Source organism: Prionailurus bengalensis, chromosome C1 (genome assembly GCF_016509475.1).
Source record: "Prionailurus bengalensis isolate Pbe53 chromosome C1, Fcat_Pben_1.1_paternal_pri, whole genome shotgun sequence".
NCBI lineage: Eukaryota > Metazoa > Chordata > Mammalia > Carnivora > Felidae > Prionailurus > Prionailurus bengalensis.
In genome coordinates this window covers 157,002,737-157,021,894 of record NC_057345.1, presented here as the reverse complement: position 1 = coordinate 157,021,894, position 19,158 = coordinate 157,002,737, and the positions used below count along the sequence as shown (strand labels likewise).

General features: G+C 36.7%; 1 protein-coding gene across 2 annotated transcripts in view; it reads right to left on the bottom strand.

The window, feature by feature from the left end:
- The window catches only part of XIRP2 (xin actin binding repeat containing 2), a 74,678-nt gene that overhangs the window by 38,228 nt on the left and 17,292 nt on the right, over window positions 1-19,158 (bottom strand). Inside the window, exons 2-3 of one of the 2 annotated variants that reach the window (XM_043576950.1) lie at window positions 12,005-12,165; window positions 7,260-7,397 (exon numbers count right to left, since the gene is read on the bottom strand). In XM_043576950.1, the coding sequence (XP_043432885.1) occupies window positions 7,260-7,397; window positions 12,005-12,061 (195 nt within the window). In that variant the 5' untranslated portion in view covers window positions 12,062-12,165. Of the gene's footprint in view, window positions 1-7,259; window positions 7,398-12,004; window positions 12,166-19,158 lie in introns of those variants that run through there. The other variant, XM_043576951.1, reaches the window with a different exon arrangement.

Below are 19,158 nucleotides of genomic sequence, written 5' to 3'. Positions count from 1 at the left end.
GACATGGATAGGAAGAGAAGAGACACAGATGGAGACGGAGTTAATGGGAAGGCCACCAGTGGCAAGGTGGCAAGGCAGCAGAGGCCAGGGCACAGGTGCGAAAAGCAGTAATAAAACGGGCAATCTTGAGCATAACAGAGAGGGTTTTGAATGCAAAAGTAGAGGTAAAAAAATCCATTTATGAAGTATGCATTCCAAACCCACAAGTGGATCAGAGATTGAATTTCTACTTCTTGCTGAATTGAAAAGGAAACTGAGTAATTAGTGTAGAGCAAAGCTGGTTTGCTGTATGGTGTCAGGAATTGGAATGTTTTGGTTAATAAAGTACTCCAGTGAACTGAATTCTGCATAAACCAGCTTGTGCAGGTCTGGCTGCTAGTGGGTTACAGACCTCACTTGGTTGAGGCCATTATTTTATTGTTTGCTTTATTTAGCAAACACTCAGTCTTCTGATTCTGAGTCAGCATTCAAAAATTAATCTCATTGTGTTCTTTTCATTATCAAAGCTCACTCAGCACTAGGCCCTGAGAAAGAGTTGTAGAAGATAGTTTAAATGGTTTGCCTGTGGGAAATTTATGTGTATTGGTTGGCCTATTTGGAGAAAGGTCAGGATGATTCCCTGGCTGGTGTCAAAGGGAAAGAAACAGTTTTCTGGCAAATAGGAGCCCTTATTTCTTAGTATTTGTAGATCTTAGCACTGTATCGTGAAAAAAAAAAAATTACTTGCTATACTTCCTTCATTCAGACAATTGGAGGAGCGTTTCAAGTGCACAAACCAGAAAATGTCACACAGTAGGCTCCACCCCTTCCAAATATTTCCCTCTCCCTTCCACACATTAGCTAGAACAAGCTGAGAAATCACAGCCCTCGTGGAAGCAGAACAACTCAACACGGCCCCCACTCTTTCTCCTTTCCTCATTTATTCAAGCAGGATAGTCTTTTTGTTTGTTTTTTCCCGATTCAATTCGTATATTAATTATATTTTCCTCTCAGTACATCGTGTCACAATACTGCGAATAAAGCAGTCTTCCAAAGCAAATGTTATGTTCTTCATTTGTTCCCATTTGAAACACAGGCTTTATTCATAATGGCAACCCAGGCTGCAGCGGACCTGTGCAACATATGCTCTACACATACTCCTCTCCTCGCTCTCCAGGACATCCCCTCCTCTTGTCGTTTCCTATAGTGGGGGTTAAGCACTTTTCCTCAAAAGGAGACCTGCTATTACAATTTTTAAAATATGCACTAAAGTTACTGACTACTCCAGAGCAACATATGCCCAAAGCATTCAGAGGGATGTTAATTTTAAACTAATCTTTAATTACTATTAATGAGCTCCTGGGAAATGATTCTGTCTCCAAGGGCCAAATAACTGAAGACAAAAAAAAAAAAAAAAAAAGCTGAGGCGTGTGAGGTGTGAGGCAAAGAACAATGTCATTCTCCTTTGTCTCTTTACATGCACATAAAATGTTTACGAATCATATTCTCCTTTGAGAATAATTACCACTTGATTATGCTTTCTGGGCTTTAGTGGCAATATTGCTGATGATAATAGCTGATGTTTATTGAACGATTCATATATGCCAGACATTTTAGGAAGAATTTTACAAGGACCAACTTATTTTATTCTTAAAACACACCTGTTACTTCATCCTCATTTTATAGAAGAGATCAGATGTCTAACTCTGAGGATGATAACATGGGCTGTCTGGCTCTAGAACCAGCAGGCTGAAGCATTACTCAAGCTTTCTCAGTTTAAGTGAGATTACTTTAAGTTGTAATGGTTATTTAAAAAATAGCATACCCAATTAAAAGACAATATAAGACATGCTTTTGATCACAACCTTATGTGTTGATAGAGATCTAGGTTAGGTTGGTACTGATGATAGAAATCCATGACCTTGAAAAATTACTACGTGGCAGAAAGCTAAAGGTAGTTTTAAAGCACTTATATGAGAAATGCTTTGCAATGTGGACATTTTGCTGATAAAAAATATGTTTAGTCTGCTAGAAAATAATTATGGGTCACCTTTAAAGAGTCTAAAACACACAGATGTCAGATTATATCTGTCACAAGCTGTCAAAAATGTTTTCTGTCAGCCTAAAACTGTCTAGGGATTGTTCCAAATCCACATAATTTTACCGAGTGCTAATGTTTGTTAGGATATTTGAAACAGCAGATATATGTAGAAAGACACACACTGTGTTGCAGCTTCCTCCTGTCCACATGAGACTTGGCCATAGGGAGCAAAGGTCAGGAATACTTCACACTCTTGACATGGATTTTAGTGCAGCCATTTTCACATAAAAGCAATTACCTAAGCACTGTATTGCACCGATTACTTCCAAAATTTTTGGAGCTCCATCTGCTCTTTCCTACTTAAGCCACTTAGAAAACAAAACTGAAGCAAACCAAGCAACCCCAGAAAAGTAAAGGCTTCCAGGACTTCAAAATTAATAAGCACAGAGTTACTCAGTACTGCATAAGTATAGGGGACAGAAAACAAAGAAGAAATTCATATGAGAAGATGAAGATCAAACCTTGAGTGTGAAAATATGTCACAAAAGGGGATGTCTTAGACTGCTAATAGGTCCAAGGTTTATTTGAGGGGCAGATGGGAATGTTGTAAAATTAGACTGCGGTGATAATGCACAGCTTTGTAAATATACTAAATAGCCATTGAATTGTACACACAAAGTGGGTGAATTTTATGGTATGCAAACTGTATTTCAATAAAGCTGTTTAAAAAGGGGAAAAAAGGAAGAAAAAGAAAGTCCTGAAAAGACAGAAACCACAGAATGGGCAAGTGAAAATGAACTCAGAAAGAGATGATGGCAGTTTCATTTCAATAACACATGTATTCTAACATCTTCTCCAGCATATTTCAAGGCACCCTTTTAAGAATATGGGAATGGATTACATAAAGTTTCCCCAACACATTCTTTTGAGAAGCTGAACCCTTGTCCCATGCTTCCCTCACTCAGCGGGTCTGATTGTCCAGAGTGGCTCCCTTTTCTAATTTACATAAGGATACTTCATAGGCTAGCAGTGATGCTGCTAACTTAAACAGGTAGAACCATAAAGCATGACAAATCTAGCATATCTAAATATGACATTATCTCAAATTTTAAATGTCTGGCAGAAATGAATGTTCCTATATTTTATACCTCCTTTTTTTCTATTTCAGAACCCCATTTAAATTTAAATTTTTTAAATTTATTTATTTTTGACAGAGGGAGGGAGAGAAAGAGAGTGAGTGAGAGAGAGAGAGAGAGAGAGAGAGAGAGAGAGAGAGAGAGAATGAGCAGGGGAGGGGCAGAGAGAGAGGAGACACAGAATCTGAAGCAGGCTCCAGGCTCTGAACTGTCAGCACAGAGCCCCGTGTGGGGCTCGAACCCATGAACCATGAAATTCTGACCTGAGCCAAAGTTGGACACTCAACCGACGGAGCCACCCAGGTGCCTCCAGAACCCCTTTTGAATAAAGGGTGGTTGATAAAATAGTCTGATCAATCAGCAGACAGAAGGGATCTTTAATCTGAGAGACACTTTAATTTTCTAAACTTGTTTAGCCCCTTTGCTGATTTCTCAGACACACGGTTACCAAATAGCTAATTACCCTGAAACATCTGACTTCAGTACATTAGAAAGGAAAAAGGCAGATTGAACTTAATTATTACACCTTATAGGATTACTAGTTGTGACCCTGACTACTGTCAGAAATCCAAAACAAATGTTCTTTCTTTTAACTCTAATCAAACTTAATTTTCAAATTAATATTAATTTTTACATGCTAAATTTTTTTTTTTTTTTTGGCCAGGGACAGATTTTGCAGAGAGAGAAATGTCAAGTACTTTCAACAAACAAAGACTGAAAACATCTGGGTGGACAACAGCTTAGGTAAAACCGAATCAACAATCTGCCTCTACCTGTGAATGTCCTCTATCCCTGCTGATAAGAGAAGCAGGTTTTAGAATGCATTTGATGGCTTTAAAAGTTTAAGTGAGTATGTAATACATGATTTTTCTACATTTTCCTCTCTCTAATCAAAATTGACATGTATCTCAAATTTCTTCTTTTTAATATGAAATTTATTGTCAAATTGGTTTCCATACAACACCCAGTGTTCATCCCAACAGGTGCCCTCCTCAATGCCCATCACCCACTTTCCCCGCCCTCCCCCCCCCCCTCCATCAACCCTCAGTTTATTCTCAGTTTTTAAGAGTCTCTTATGGTTTGGCTCCCTCCCTCTCTAACTTTTTTTCCCCTTCCCCTCCCCCATGGTCTTCTGTTAAGTTTCTCAGGATCCACATAATAAGGATTATAAATTATTTCATTTTCTGAGGTACAGATGACTTTTTTCTTTCATCCTCTTACAGACTTGCATACATTTCAATAAAAGACATTTACTCATTTATTCTAACATGTTTCCTTTATGTTATTTATATTACGTAGCATTATGACCTAGGTGTAGTCATTCCTTATGGAATTATTGGGGATAATTAGCATGTCTCAAAGTAGATAATGAAACTGAAGTTCAGAGAGGTCACGATAGGCCCAGAGTCCTGCAGATATTCAGCCTTTTAGTGTACATTTTTTATTAGACTCACATGCATTAATATTTCATGTGCTAGAGCCCAGACTACAGTTTATAATAACAGATTACATTTGCAAGGAGCTTGTGTGTGTGTGTGTGTGTGTGTGTGTATCTATATATCCATAAAACATTTATATGTTGCTGCTGTTTGGTTTTGCTTTTACCCAGGATCCACGTATTCTCCCTTGATAACTGAATGCTGAGAACTTCCATTTAGGTAAACAGGTACAGAGGCTTCCACCAATCACCATCCCCTGGCTATAGCAATTAGTTCTAGGAAAAGCATGAGTGTTCATTTAGAGCCAATTAGATGCAGTAAGATTTGTTCCTGAAACTTCTGGGAAAAGGATCTTACTTTTTCTCTGCATATTTTTTACTATTATCTGAGGGAAACCTGGGTGAGAATGAGGCTAACTCAGAGGAGGTGAGGTTAAAAAAAAAAAAAAGAAATATAATCAAGGTGATACACTGTGTAGTGCTTACAGTGGGCCAGGCACAGTCTTAAACACTTTACAAATATAATTCATTTAATCCTCTTAACAGACTTATGAGGTAGGTACATTTATAATCTTCACATTATAATCAAGGAACTTGCCTAATGTTATGCAACTAATAGATGAAGGAGTAAGGATTTGGACCCACTCTTAGCTACTATGCTATGGACATACGTTGGGCCCTTACATTAAGGGTAAGGAAATACATACTTAACAATGGGTTCTCAAGAAAAAAAAGAGAAAAGAAGGAAGAGAGAATGAAAGACTGTATGCCCCTAATTTGTTGCATTTGCCAATTTCTCTAGTATAAGTATTCTCACTATGGCTGATTTGAAGCTATTTACATGATATCATCTGGTTTGCAACATTCCTAAAAATTTAATAACCAGAGAGTTGGTGCAAGCCAGCTGCTCTAGTAAGCTACCGGAGCTGACACCAAATCTCCCTTCCACAAGACTGCATTTTTGTGAATCTGTGATGTTCCTTTTGGTGTATGACACTTTGGGTTGGGCTTTGTGTCTCTTGCAGTATGAAGGAGTCCTATCTGATTTCAAGTTTCACGGATACTGAAATACTTTCATGGAAGCTGCTCTTTGTCATATGAGACCTCCACAGTAACCTCATGAGATGGACAAATCACTCATCAGTTGTGCCATCTTAATTGATCAGAAACTGAGAGTTGAGAGGTGATGAATTTCATTTGTGTAGCATGGACTACATAATTTGCCAGAACTGGTGCAAAATGAGAATGCCAGAATTGGGTCCCTTGTTCAAAAATTATTAAGAATTTCAAGATGATGACAGCAGAACGTTAAGCTAAGTGCAGGGGCCTTCTGAGAATGGGGCCGTGAGTAATCACCTACGGCCATGCACCATGAAGGTGGCTGTAGGTCTGTGTCACTTAGCTGGTCTGGCGGCCTCTAAACTGAGATCTTTAAGTCCCATAGCCCTTACACCCAGTCACAATATTTCCCTGCAAGATAAAGGATCTGTACATAATTCATTTCTATGTGGAATTTGTTACTTAAGTTGTTAATTATAACTACACCTTGTATCGTTGATCAGTTTCAAGTAAACACACAATTGACTCACTTAAAGACGCCTATGTTGCAATGCCTACATATTGGACCACAAGTATATCCAATCTTAATTTCTTATTTACATTTTGTTTCTATTAGGCAAAGTTAAAATACATCGTACCATAAATTTATTGAGCTATTTAGACTGCACATTTTTTTTTACTTTTCAGACAGAGCCAGAAAAAGAAAACAAATGCTATTTTACATATCAGATTTGTAATCATTCTATTGTTATATTCCCCCCTACCTCTTCCACCCTTCCCCACACACATATGATACACACACAATTGCCTTCATTTTGAAAACTTAGGTAACTCCAAATATCCTAGGGATTTTTCTTCAAACAAACAAACAAACAAACAGACAAACAAAAAACAACCTTTTATCTTCCACCACAAAATTTTAGAAGTACCCCAGTTACTCTCTTCCTCATGGAAAACATGGACCTAAATACGGCTGTTCACAGTGCAATTACCTTTTTTCAAAGTGCTGAGCTAAGTCTGATGGGTTTTATTACTGGGATTCTCCCATTCAAAAATCATCATAACCCATGACAATATTTGGTGATATATGATAATGGAGGAATGAAATGGGAAAAAAAATCTTTTATATCAGATAAAATGTAGAAGTTGCATTATGCAGTTTTATATAACATCTGGGTTCTACTACTCAATTCTTGATGATTTTAAGGAAAACAGAAAACTCATCACAATAATCAGCTAAATAATGCTTCAAATTTAATCTGTCCAAACAACCAGCAGATAGTTTATCATGAATTATAACCTAGAAGCAGAGGCTCAATATAAACATTTGCTCTCAACATTTCTATTTACCTGTTGACTAACCCAGGAAACATTAGAAGCTGAGAAGAAAAATATTCCAGCATGCTTCCCTAGAAAAATGCTCCAAGTAAGGAAATCAGTACAGTGGTATGCTTTAAAGATGATTTTCTGAAGCATTTTAAAATTACAACATTTGTTAATGAGTAATGAAAATAAATGTGCCACTAAAGAGGGGGCTTTCTACATTGGCCCTGGAAAAGAGGACTTCAACCCTATGTGATGTATCCGTTACCTGTAGTAGTATTACCTGCTCAGATCTTTTCTGGTGCTGGTATTGGGACTGAGACAAGGTATTACAAGAAGAAGCAATTTTGTCCTTCTCAAATTGTTTCTTCACCCTGGCCAAACCACCAGGCACTGTGCACATTCCGGATTCCTCCATCATCTAAGATGATTTAAGAAAAGGGAAGATTCAGTTTTAGATCTGCTCAAGATGGGATTTGCAAGCTATTATTTTTTATAGCTGACAATTATTGATGGGTGGTATATTAAAAATATAACAATACACAGTTATTTCAGTAGGCCCTTATAGAAAACTTTAATAAAAATAATCTCTCTGTGTTGTTTTCTCGTTTATCAGTCTTTTGATAAAGTCAGAGGGAACTTAAAAATATTGAGTTAATTCTCCTCATCTCAGATAGATTTTGATATCTGGAGATTAAACCTGTAGAATGTATTTCTCTAATAACACTCAGACTAGTAGAAATTAGAATAATGGATTCAATTTTAACCCACAGTAAGGTTGTCATTAAAATCCTAAACATCTACATAGGCAACACATTATTCAGAATATTTAAAACATTTGACTCATTCCAAAATGTATTTAAATCACTAAACACGAACAAAATAATTTTCTCTTATGCAAAAATGTCAATATAAGTAATAATAACAACTACTTAATACTAGTGCTGAGTGATTTCTATGTGTTTGCATATATCTTGTCATTTGATGTTTCTCCAACTCCTGTGAGATATGGGCATTTAGCCTCATTTTAAAATGAGGAAATTGATATTTGGGGAAGTAAGACAACTTGTTAAGTTCTCATAGCTGGGGTGTGTGTAGGAGCTGAAATCTGAACCCCTATCTGTCTGTTTTAATGACTGCTGTTTGTTTTAATCACTAGTACTAAAGGGCAGGCAGAAAAACAACTCCTCCGGGACTGGCATACCCCAGGACTCAGCTTTTAGTATTGTGTGAGAATGAGAGGGTTTAACATCAGAAAAATTCTAGGCTATCATTGACATTTTGCAGAATAGAAAGCCTAATTCAATAGGCATCATTTGGAACAACTTGAAAAACACTGAGGAGCCTTGTCAGATCTCATGCCCCTGTGGGAAGTGTAGAAACTTAAGGGCTTTGGTTTTGATGATTCAACACACTCCTCAGCCTAGCAGGCACTCTAACCCAGATGGGATGATAACTCTCAAGCAAACAGGCCCCATGCCAACCAGCCCTCCTCTAGGAAGCTTGGAGGGCTGCTTAAAACTGGGAAGAGATTCAGCAACCCTTCAAACTACAGGGAGGTCTCCTGAGGTCTGGCCCAGTCCTGACATAACCTTGAAGCCTTGAGACTTGAAAGTAACTGGATACCTGTGAGCTGAGGCTCCCATAACATGGACTGTGGACTCCAGGGATCCTGGAATCTCTACCCAAATATGTAGTTTCTCAAACTGATACTAAAAATACAACTATTATATAGTGGGTTTTCCTAAATTCCAAAATATTGGAGAGTGAGTTAGTACTCAGGATTATCTGAATTACTAGCAATTTCAAGTGGTTGCTTTAGCAAGTTCATAACCTTGCCCTAATTCTGTGAACTATCCAATATTTAAGAATATGCATATTTGCTGTATGGAAAGAAGGGATAAAAATGTATATTTATATGTTTTAGTATATTCTATCAAATTCTGCAACAAACTTCAAATATAAATCCCGGCCAGTTACGGCCATTTGATACATGTTAAGGTCATGAGAAAGTATGGCATCTATTTTGAAATTTAAGATAAAGAAGGGAAAGGGTGATTTAAGGCCACGATATTTCTTGTACCTTTCCCCGTTGCCATTTAATGTACATAAATGGCCTTCCTTGATTGATCAGACATAGATAATATAAGAACATTAAATTATGGAAATTCAGGCAATTATTGTTAAGAAAAAGCCCACTCTTTCCAACAACTATAAACAATGTCCAAATCATGTGCAAATTAATCTAATAAGCCTCAGTAATTATGTTAATGACTGAATACTTTCCTGGTAAGTGCATTTTCACAAAAATATCAGTTCTGATACTGAACATGTTGCTTCTCATCTACCAAATGGATTAAAAAACCCCAAATATACCCATTCCTTTCCTTTAGCATTGAGCTTTGGAATCAGACCATGTTACATGTGCAAAAATGCATACAGTTGGTTATTTTTGCCAGGAGTACAACTATTATACACTATTGTTGCCACTCACCCACCTAAGTGAGGAAGTCCGTTGAGCTGTAGTTCAGTGGCGGTTATATGGTTTCTTTATTCAGCTCAGCTTGTAAGTGAAGGTTTACATATGTGAGATGGCAGGACCTGCTCAAGGAGCGGTCTTTGGTCACCAGCTAGAGTGATGTTTCCTTGCTCAGGTGGAGAGAGCATCCCTGTGCCTTTGCCTTGTTTGGCCCCATGCACTGTACATTTCAACTAACCCGTGTTATTGTCAATGACCACATAACTTAGATTGTTTGTATTAAACATTTTTATGTTGATCCTTATTCAATGTTTCTTAATCTCAGACTCAGAAATAAGATTTGGAATCTAATGGGCATGCCCATAATAATTAAGCCATTTTATTGACAAACTGATTTAAATACCTCACACAGAACCTAATTAAGTTATTTTAATAATAAAGTAATTTAGCCACCTAACACTTACCTAGGTGAATACATTACACAATCATTTATTTTCGTTGTGAAGAACTGGCCTTGGGTCCTAGGGTATAGTAGAAATAACATAACTGGGGAATTGGACAAATAGTAATTCTAATCCCGGTTCTGACACTTAAAATCTTAGACCAGAATTTGTGAACCTCGGTTTTATTTCTTATAAACTGGGAAAACAATGTATTTTCCACATATTTCTTGTGAGTGCTAAAAAAGATAAAGGAAGTAAAACTGCTTAGCACAGAATCTGGCATTTTAATTCATTGCTTAGCAAATGTTACCTCTCCCTTCTCTTCTAGGGTGCTTCTGCACACCATTGCCTTTCCATGGGCATGACTTTTATTTAGGTTTAACCAAATGCCATCTGGCTGAGGCTAGGATCATCAAAAACTGATCTCAACATGACTGAAATATAATGGATTCAGTTTGGGGCTGAATCAGAGACTTCCAGATTATGCACATAAAATAATGGTTTTTTTGTGTAGACAGAAATGTTAATGGCAGTTTCCATGATTTTTTTTTTTTTTTTTTTTTTTTGGACAGAGAGCAGGGGGAGGGGCAGAAGAAGAGGGAGAGAGAGAATTTTAAGCAGGCTCCATGCCCAGTGCAGAGCCCAATGCAGGGCTCAATCTCACAACCCTGATCATGACCTGAGCCAAAACAAGCAGAGAAGCATTATTAAATTCTTTATATGTAGGCTACCTTCATAATAGCATTAACATTTTTTTGTGTGTTTGTATTAAATAGTGGGATAATTTAGTTTTCTTAGTGCCCGATTTAAATATTCTGTTTTTTAGCACAGTATAAATACAAATTTGTCTTATGGTGTATTCCTCCAGTGCCTGTAAGATAAAAGTCTTCCAAAATAAAAAAAAATTGTTTACTAAATAACCCCTCTCTCACTAGGTACTTTCAAAATCAGTCTGTTTCCCCAAGAATCTTTTCTCCTATTTAGAACACTAATTTGTAGTAAAGTTCCCTAATTATCCAGCAGGGGGTGCTATCTAAGAGGACTGGCAGGAGGCACTGGAGTGATACTATTTATTTTGGAAGAGATCTAGCTACTTCTGTGATTTCTGTACATTCATTCAAAATCCGTGCTGCATCTAAAATGGATTTTAATGACTATGTAAAAACTTAAATGTCATTTAGAATTACAATATTGTTAATGAGTTTGGCACAGTCAGCCTTGTCTCTAAATAATTTGTAAAGAAGAATGTTAAGAGTAGCTATTTTAGAACGCCACCCTTCTTGGCTATTCTTTCTCTCTTTCTCTTTTGGTTAAATGAACAACTTTGCTAATTTGGAGATTATAATTATAAAAGAGTAACCTTATATTCCATTAAGCTATAAAGCTGCTACTAATAAAATGACTCATCAAACCCTGTGGATTGAAGGCCACAGATGATAGAACCCAACAAATTCTTTTGAATATGACTTTATTATGCTTTGGCTCTAAAATTGGTGGTCCTACTGAATCCTGCTGTTTCCTATAATCATAATTGGTTTAGCAGAGTGCCTACATTGCTAATCTCCCTCATTTCTATGTTGATTAAGCTACTCCTAATGGATTTAGTGCATACAGAGAAATGAGAAAAGCAAAAAAAAAATTATACTGCCAGTGAATTTAAATGAACTATACATGAGACCAAGGAGGGCGGCATGCAGACCCACATTATTAAAATTTGAAATTAATTCCCAACCTTCCTGAGGAGAATAGCTATAGGTTAAATGATAATGATGGCAATAATAACACATTTATACTCTGCCTTATGGCCTACACGTAAATTATCTCTTTGACTTCTCTCTAAGATCCTCTGTGGTAGATGGCTATTCCCATTTTTCAGTTAAGGAAACTGAAGCTCAGGGAGGGGTTAAGATAGTAGCCCAAATTCACACAGCTAGTAAGTAGCAGCACTGAAGCTTCAATTCACATCCTTGCCTTTGATTCACACTATGTGCTTTCTCTGCTTCATCCCACCACCCAGTGGTATTCTTGCATTACGGTGTAAGGAGAGTGTGCGAAGGGCAGACAAAAAGCACATTGCCTAATGCAAAACCACCAGGAGCAGCTTACATTGGCAGAGAAGCTGCGGCAGTCACCCCTGGAAACAGCAGCCTGGTACCTCGCCATCCGCTCCTTCAAGGACACCACCTCCTGGAGGTCTGACACACCCTCGCTCTGTGCAGCACTGTCTTCTGCAAACCCACTGGCAGGCTTATTAGGGCCAACGGTCACTGCAAACAAATGTAGCACGCTCAGATATGTGTTTCAGGCTTTGAAAAGAAAATACCATCACCTTATGAACAGTAAAGGCATTTAAAATATCTGCTCTCATAAAACAGACTGCATCATTTCACAACACTGTATTTGCAATGTTCCACAGTCTCCCTCTTTTCTTCAGGCTTTCAAGCAAAGCTACAAAATGCCTCTACAGAAGCATATGCTTATGAGAACATCAAACAAAAATATTGTCTCTCCTCCTACTCCTGTGATTATTCTGATGAAAGACAGTGATTTATTAAGAGCTTCATGATGTTAATAATGAACATTCCTGAGGCACCATGGGTTGAATTTAGGTTAAATGCAGTAAGAGCATTTTCTCATTTGCTTCTCTTGTTTAACAACCTCATGAGGTAGGTGCTATTATTTTCTAAAATTTATAGATAAGAAAATGGAGAGTCACAGTGGTTAAAAAACTTTCCCATGATCACGCAATTACTTAGAGGCAGATGTGATGGGTGGACCAAATCTTTAGAATGTCTAAAAATTGCTCTTTGCTTGTCTCCCCACCCCTAACACTCAGGAGATGGATCTAGCCAAAATAAACGATTGCCATGAGAATTATAGACTGTGGATTTATTTCCTTTATTCATAGAGACCTGTAATACATGAGAAAGAAATAATAGTACTGTTAGAAAAAGCTTTGTCAGTCACCCATTTCAGATGGCCTGATATTTCCCCATTTAAGCCATCTACTTGACAAAAATACAGGGTAACAGGAATTACATATTTGGAAACAGAGCAAAAGACTGATTGCATGATCACAGAATAACAGTTGTCAGAAACAGAAAGGTCCTAAATATCATATAGTCTTACCTAATCTAACAAGCTCCTTTTTGGCACAGGAAAACATGTCTAAATGTTTCCTTATGTGAAAGGAAGACAAGGGCTCTCCGTGGTTATGTGATTCTCCACGGTTTTTTAGTTATATGTGCCAGAGCAGGTCTCAAAACTAGATTTTCGTATTTAATCTAGTGTTCTTTGTTTGATGGTTTACTATTCACTGTTAAAGAGCTCTAATTCCAAAATCATTGCAAGGGTTTTTTATGGGACCAATCAGTGTATATATACGTACAGATATATACACATGCATATGCATGGATGCATATATATTCATTACTCATTCATGCACCCCCTGCCTTTCATCTTAGGGCTGGTATTTTCTGGAGCTCGTAGAACAGAGCTCATTGGTATACTTTATTTGGATTGGTTTGATTTCATCACTGTAAACCATGGCCCAAACAATCCCAGGTAACAGATAACCAAGCTGTTTCTTTTCTTTTCTATTCTTCATACCTCCTCCCCCAGCTCCCACATTGAACCATCTTATAGAATCCTTTTGGTTAAGGTTTATGTATACAATAGCAGTTGAGAGCAACCTATGTGATCAGAAAAAATTAAAAATCGTTTGTGTTTTGGCTCCCTGAGTATCTGGTTTTCCACAGAGACTTCTTATTCAAATAAACATTTTCATATATTTCAGTTAAAATTGTAAATATGTTTTATTTAAAATGCTTTCAAAAATACAAAATATACAGGAATACAAAGTTGTGATTATGAATGCTATGATTGTACAACACTGATTTGTTCATAACAAATGTCAGTTATTTTTGAAATTCACCTGTCATTCAAAACCTCACATTCATACAAAAGTATATTCCTTCAGTTGATTCCGATAAGAAGACATTCTCCCATACCACTGAAAGTCTTTCACATGATAAAGAAAATACATCTCTATTTTCCCCTGTGGATTATCTATCTGCACAGACGAATTCAGTTTATATTCAACTGTACTATTACTTTGTTGTGAATGATTACTATATAGATTTTATTGAACATGACTCCCTAAAGTTTTTCCACATTAACACCCAAATTTCATTTTGTGTATTATTCATAAAAGATGTCATTCTTTTATTTATCTTAACAGAAAGTCACTGTTTATTTTTGCTAAAATTTACAGATGGTATTTACTTTTCAAATATTTGAGTTTTATCATTTTTCATCCTACTGCGAAATGCCCAAGACTAATGGTCAGGAAATCAGTGACCTGATTATTAAGAAATTTGTATTCCATTGCCTTATGGCCTTTCATTTTGATCACAGACAAGACACTACATTTTAATCTCTCCATTTCTCCTTCCTATCTGTAACTTTGCCCACACAGGTAGTCATGGAGTAGAAAACTTACTTGAGTTAACAAACCGTGTCCATATTGTTTCCTAACCTTCTAAGTTAATACCTATCAATTTCTTCATCTGAAAAACAAGGTGATGCTTCCTGCCCAGTGTACTATAAGGCAGTGTTTCCGTCTGCTCCTATCTTGAAACTGATGACAGTGGATGTAACTTTTTAAGGTTGAAAAGACAGCTTCTTTCCTAGGGATAAGTGAGGAAAAAAACGGGGACATTTGTCCCCTGATCTCCTACTGTGCTATTTCAGAAGGCTTGAATGCAATTGAGATTGGAGAACAGTGTAAAATGAGTTTAGGGAACCTTTAAAGAGAGAGGTGACAAAGAAGAACAAATAAAGATGCTCTTGTCACAAAACACCTATGGAAATATAGGGGGAAATGTGCATACCTGTAAGTATGTAAATCAGACTATGTAAGAACACGCCATAAGGCTAAAGTGGTCTGTGAAAAAGGAAGGGAAAAAACAAACTTTTCAAATGACTATTTCTGTTAGAAGGCATTATAAATATTAAGATCACAAAATCATTGTACTAGAAGTGACTTGTCTCTGGGGCTTAGTGGTAATTCATTGTGCAGATGAGTATGAAAATCCAAAGAAGTTCAGTGAATTTTCCCAAATCTCCAGAGTTAATGGCATAGCTGGACATAGACTCCATTGCACCCTAAATATTGAATGTTTTCTTTTGTTTGCTGATGAGAAAATAATTGCTAATCTACCCCAAATATTCATTCTTTGCATAATAGAATAAATCCTATAAAGCAGAAAGAACATATAATAAGTAAGAACTTTGGAAGAAAACAAAACACAAAAAATTATGAGGTGTTACCATGAAAACTATAACACACCAAGGATAAGAATGTCTTTTATAAGAATTCTGAGGTTCTTAGGAAAAATACTTATGTTATTATTTTTTGTAATATACCACAGATAGATCCACTTTCTATTTTCTTAAATCACGAGACTTAAATCATGTGGCTACAGATCTATTTTCTCACTCTCCAAACATGCGCTTTTCCTCTGCAGTTTTTATTTATTTTTTTAATTTTTTTTTCAACGTTTTTTTTTTTTATTATTTATTTTTGGGACAGAGAGAGACAGAGCATGAATGGGGTAGGGGCAGACAGAGAGGGAGGCACAGAATCGGAAACAGGCTCCAGGCTCCGAGCCATCAGCCCAGAGCCTGACGTGGGGCTCGAACTCACGGACTGCGAGATCGTGACCTGGCTGAAGTCGGACGCTTAACCGACTGCGCCACCCAGGCGCCCCTCCTCTGCAGTTTTTAAAAACAAAGTGACTAAATCAATCAACCAATAAAATTTGCCCAGTTACAGAACTTGTCATGTCTTCTTGAATTCTACTTTATATGGTAAGTCCGTGTTTAAAGCACTAAAAAAAAAGCAAAGTAGTACAATATAAGATAGAATGCTCTTCCTTTCTTGACCAATTATTCACATGCCTGTAGTCAGTCACAGAAGGATGACTATGCATCCTTGGCATCCTATGCATCCTGTGTTTCCTTGGAGTAAAATAATAGCTTTAAGAAGTCAGATGTAGAAAACAATGAGAAATAGTCAATGTAATTAATACAATCTTGGATTTTCTTCTAATTTCACAGCTTCTATTATTAGTGAAAGAATTCTTAGAAATATGCACAGGCTAGTATTAACAGACATTTCAAAAGGGCCATTGTTACACTTATTATAAACCATTCTTCTAACCAGCTGTTCAGGAAATTTTAAATTTGGAATTCTGTGGTTTATAAAAGGATATGCTCGCTCTTACAACATTAACAAATAACAAATCTATCTTCATTTCCCATTAAATAATTGTCTAAAATCTGAAGTAACAAGTTATATATATAAACCTAAAATCTTCAAAGAGTAAGAACTTGGAGATAAAGGTCAATGGTTTGATACATAGTGCTGGGATCAGTGTGTTGCTCAAAATATGGTCAAAGTCAGAAAAATGTCTATTCAGAAATACCCAATGTGGCACAGTTCGCAAATCCAAGTGCTTTGTCATGATCTTATTTCTAAAGCAAGATTCCATCTCAGCACATTTTCTAAATGTAATATTTCTTCTTCCTGTCAAAATATGAGAGGTACATTCCTAAACTGTAGTGGTGGATCAAGTTTTATGGAAAGGATGACCATGTTATGATACTATAATGGATATAATTGGATAAAAGATAGATATAAACACCAGATGCTTCAAAACTGGCTTGCACAAATACCGTTTAAATTTTTGTGAGTCACCTTATTTCTTTTCCCTTTTGCCTACCCAATATGGGTTATGTGGAAGTCTGTAGAATAAAGTTTAAGATACTTTGACCTCTGTATTTCACTGACAGACCAGTTGCTGGTGTTATGAAACTCATATTAGCTGTGTCTGATTTAAAGGAGGCACCTGGCTGAGGTAAAATCAGAAGAAAAGAAAGCTGTCAGAGATGAGAAAAGAACCAGAGGTATTAAAGTGTTTAGAAGAATTAAAACACACACTGAAGGCAGTAAATAGAATAATATATGCTATAGCAATGTGAAAGGAGATGCCAGAGAACAGAGAGCAAAATCCAAACCTTACAATTACAGCATTGCAGTGAGAGGCTGGGGGAGTAAGCAGAACATATCATATATATTTGAGGAAAAATTGCTGAAAATAAAAATTTGGGCATAGATTTAAATTATTTACCATAATCCAGAAATAAAATTAAGTTTAAAACACCAATATAACAATAAATCCTTGTAAAACTTGAATGTTTTACAAGGAGAGAGAAAAGTTCTACAATTATCTAGACATGTGAAGAGTTTCTGTGGTGAAAAAACAAAATTCAGACATCCTTAGATGCCCCCTTTATAACACTAAACACTAAAATCAGTTAGAAAATTGGATACTGGTTACTGAAATTTTAGTTCTGTGAGCTCAAGTCTATATGAATCCACTTTGGTACTCATGTGAGACATCAACACAAAGTCAAACACAGTCCATGTGACAAAAGTCAGTCAGAAAGAAAGGGTTTTACCATATAATACCTAAACAAGAAGGTAGAAATAAGATCAGATATAACAGTCATGAAAATAAACACAGGTCAAATGCCATACCAAAAGACAAACAAATAAATCCAACCATATGCCGCTCACAGGAAATAAACCTAAAACAAGACACAACATTTAAAAAGAAAATATTGGGCAAAAATGTAACAGGCAAATATAAAATGAAGAATAGTCATCATGGCTATATTCCTTTCGTGCAAAATAACATTAAAGACAAAGTGTACTAAATGAGATAGAGGGCCATTCAACAGATAGAAGATACTAATCCCACTGTGAAGCTGTAACCCTGTAGGCCTCTATATGCTGACTAGCATAGTACAACAACATATAAACACCATCAGTAATAAGAAAAAGGGGAGCTTTATGGGAATCTAATTGCTGTGGGTGACATTCACATATCTCCCTCCATCTTTGCCATATGAAATTTCAAAAGGAAATGATTTGCATTATATAATTAGGAAGGCTTATTTTAATATATTTACTCATTATCATTAAACAACTATCGGTTATCTACAGTAAGCATACAATACATTCACAATGCACCTTTCAATCTAGTTGGAAAGAAAGGCAGGAAATTATAACCCAAGAGTTAATAGGTTTGTACCAGCTAAGTTGGGAGCCTACGGGAGAGGACATAATCCACTCGGGTGTATCAATAAGCAGGTGTCAGGGCAAGCATCCTCAGAAGGGGGACATCTGCCCTGAAACATGAAGGAGCTGGCCATGTGACTATGTGGAAGAACAAAAGGGAGGAGACAGCAGCATTACCAATGAATCATGTTGGGGAAACTGGGTAATGATTTTGTGGAAAGCATCAAACAGTTCCTCATGTCACAGCATGTTACAGAGTATTAGGTGGAGTTAAGAGTTAGACGGTTTTTAAAATGATAAAAAATCTTTAGAGAAGTAGCAAATGATTTCAGTTGGACTTTCTAAGCATAAAAAATTTAAAGTAAAAAATCTTTTAGTGGCTCAGTCGGTTAGGCGTCTGACTCTTGATTTAGCTCAGGTCACCAACTCATGGTTTGTGGGATCAAGCCCCCATGGGGCTCTGCACTGACAACGTGAAGCCTGCTTGGGATTCTCTCCCTCTCTCTCTCTGACCCTCCCTGGCTTCCACATGCTCTTTCTCTCTCAAAATAAATAAACAAAAAAAATCTTTTAAACAAAAATAATTATAAGACAAAAGGAAAAGTGGAGGGGCAATTGTAATAAATAAGCTAAAAGTGTTACTTTTTCAATAAAGTACACTGACAAGTCAGAAACAAAATTGTAGACATGACTGAAAATAAAGGCCTCAAAAGAATGATTCACAAATAAAAAATGATAGCAAATATGTATGAAATGGTTTCTATGTGTCAGACATTAATCCATTTAGTGCTCTCAACCACCCTATGAAGTAGAGACTATTTTTATTTTTTATCTCCGTTTTACAGATAAGGAAACAGAGACACAGGAAGCTTGCAAAACTTGCTCAAGATAGGTGGCTGGTGAATTTCAGAGCTGGAAGGGGAAGCCAGGCAGTCTGGCTCTAGGTTCTGTGACTTTACAATCTGTGCTACTTCTCAAGGAATACACGTGTCCAAAAACCAAAACCAAACCCAAACACTCACCTTCCCAGTAAACAGATGAAGTGAACTTCAAACAACAAGGAGACTGTTCTGTCATGAACTGACTCCTATTGCGAATATAATAAAAACATATA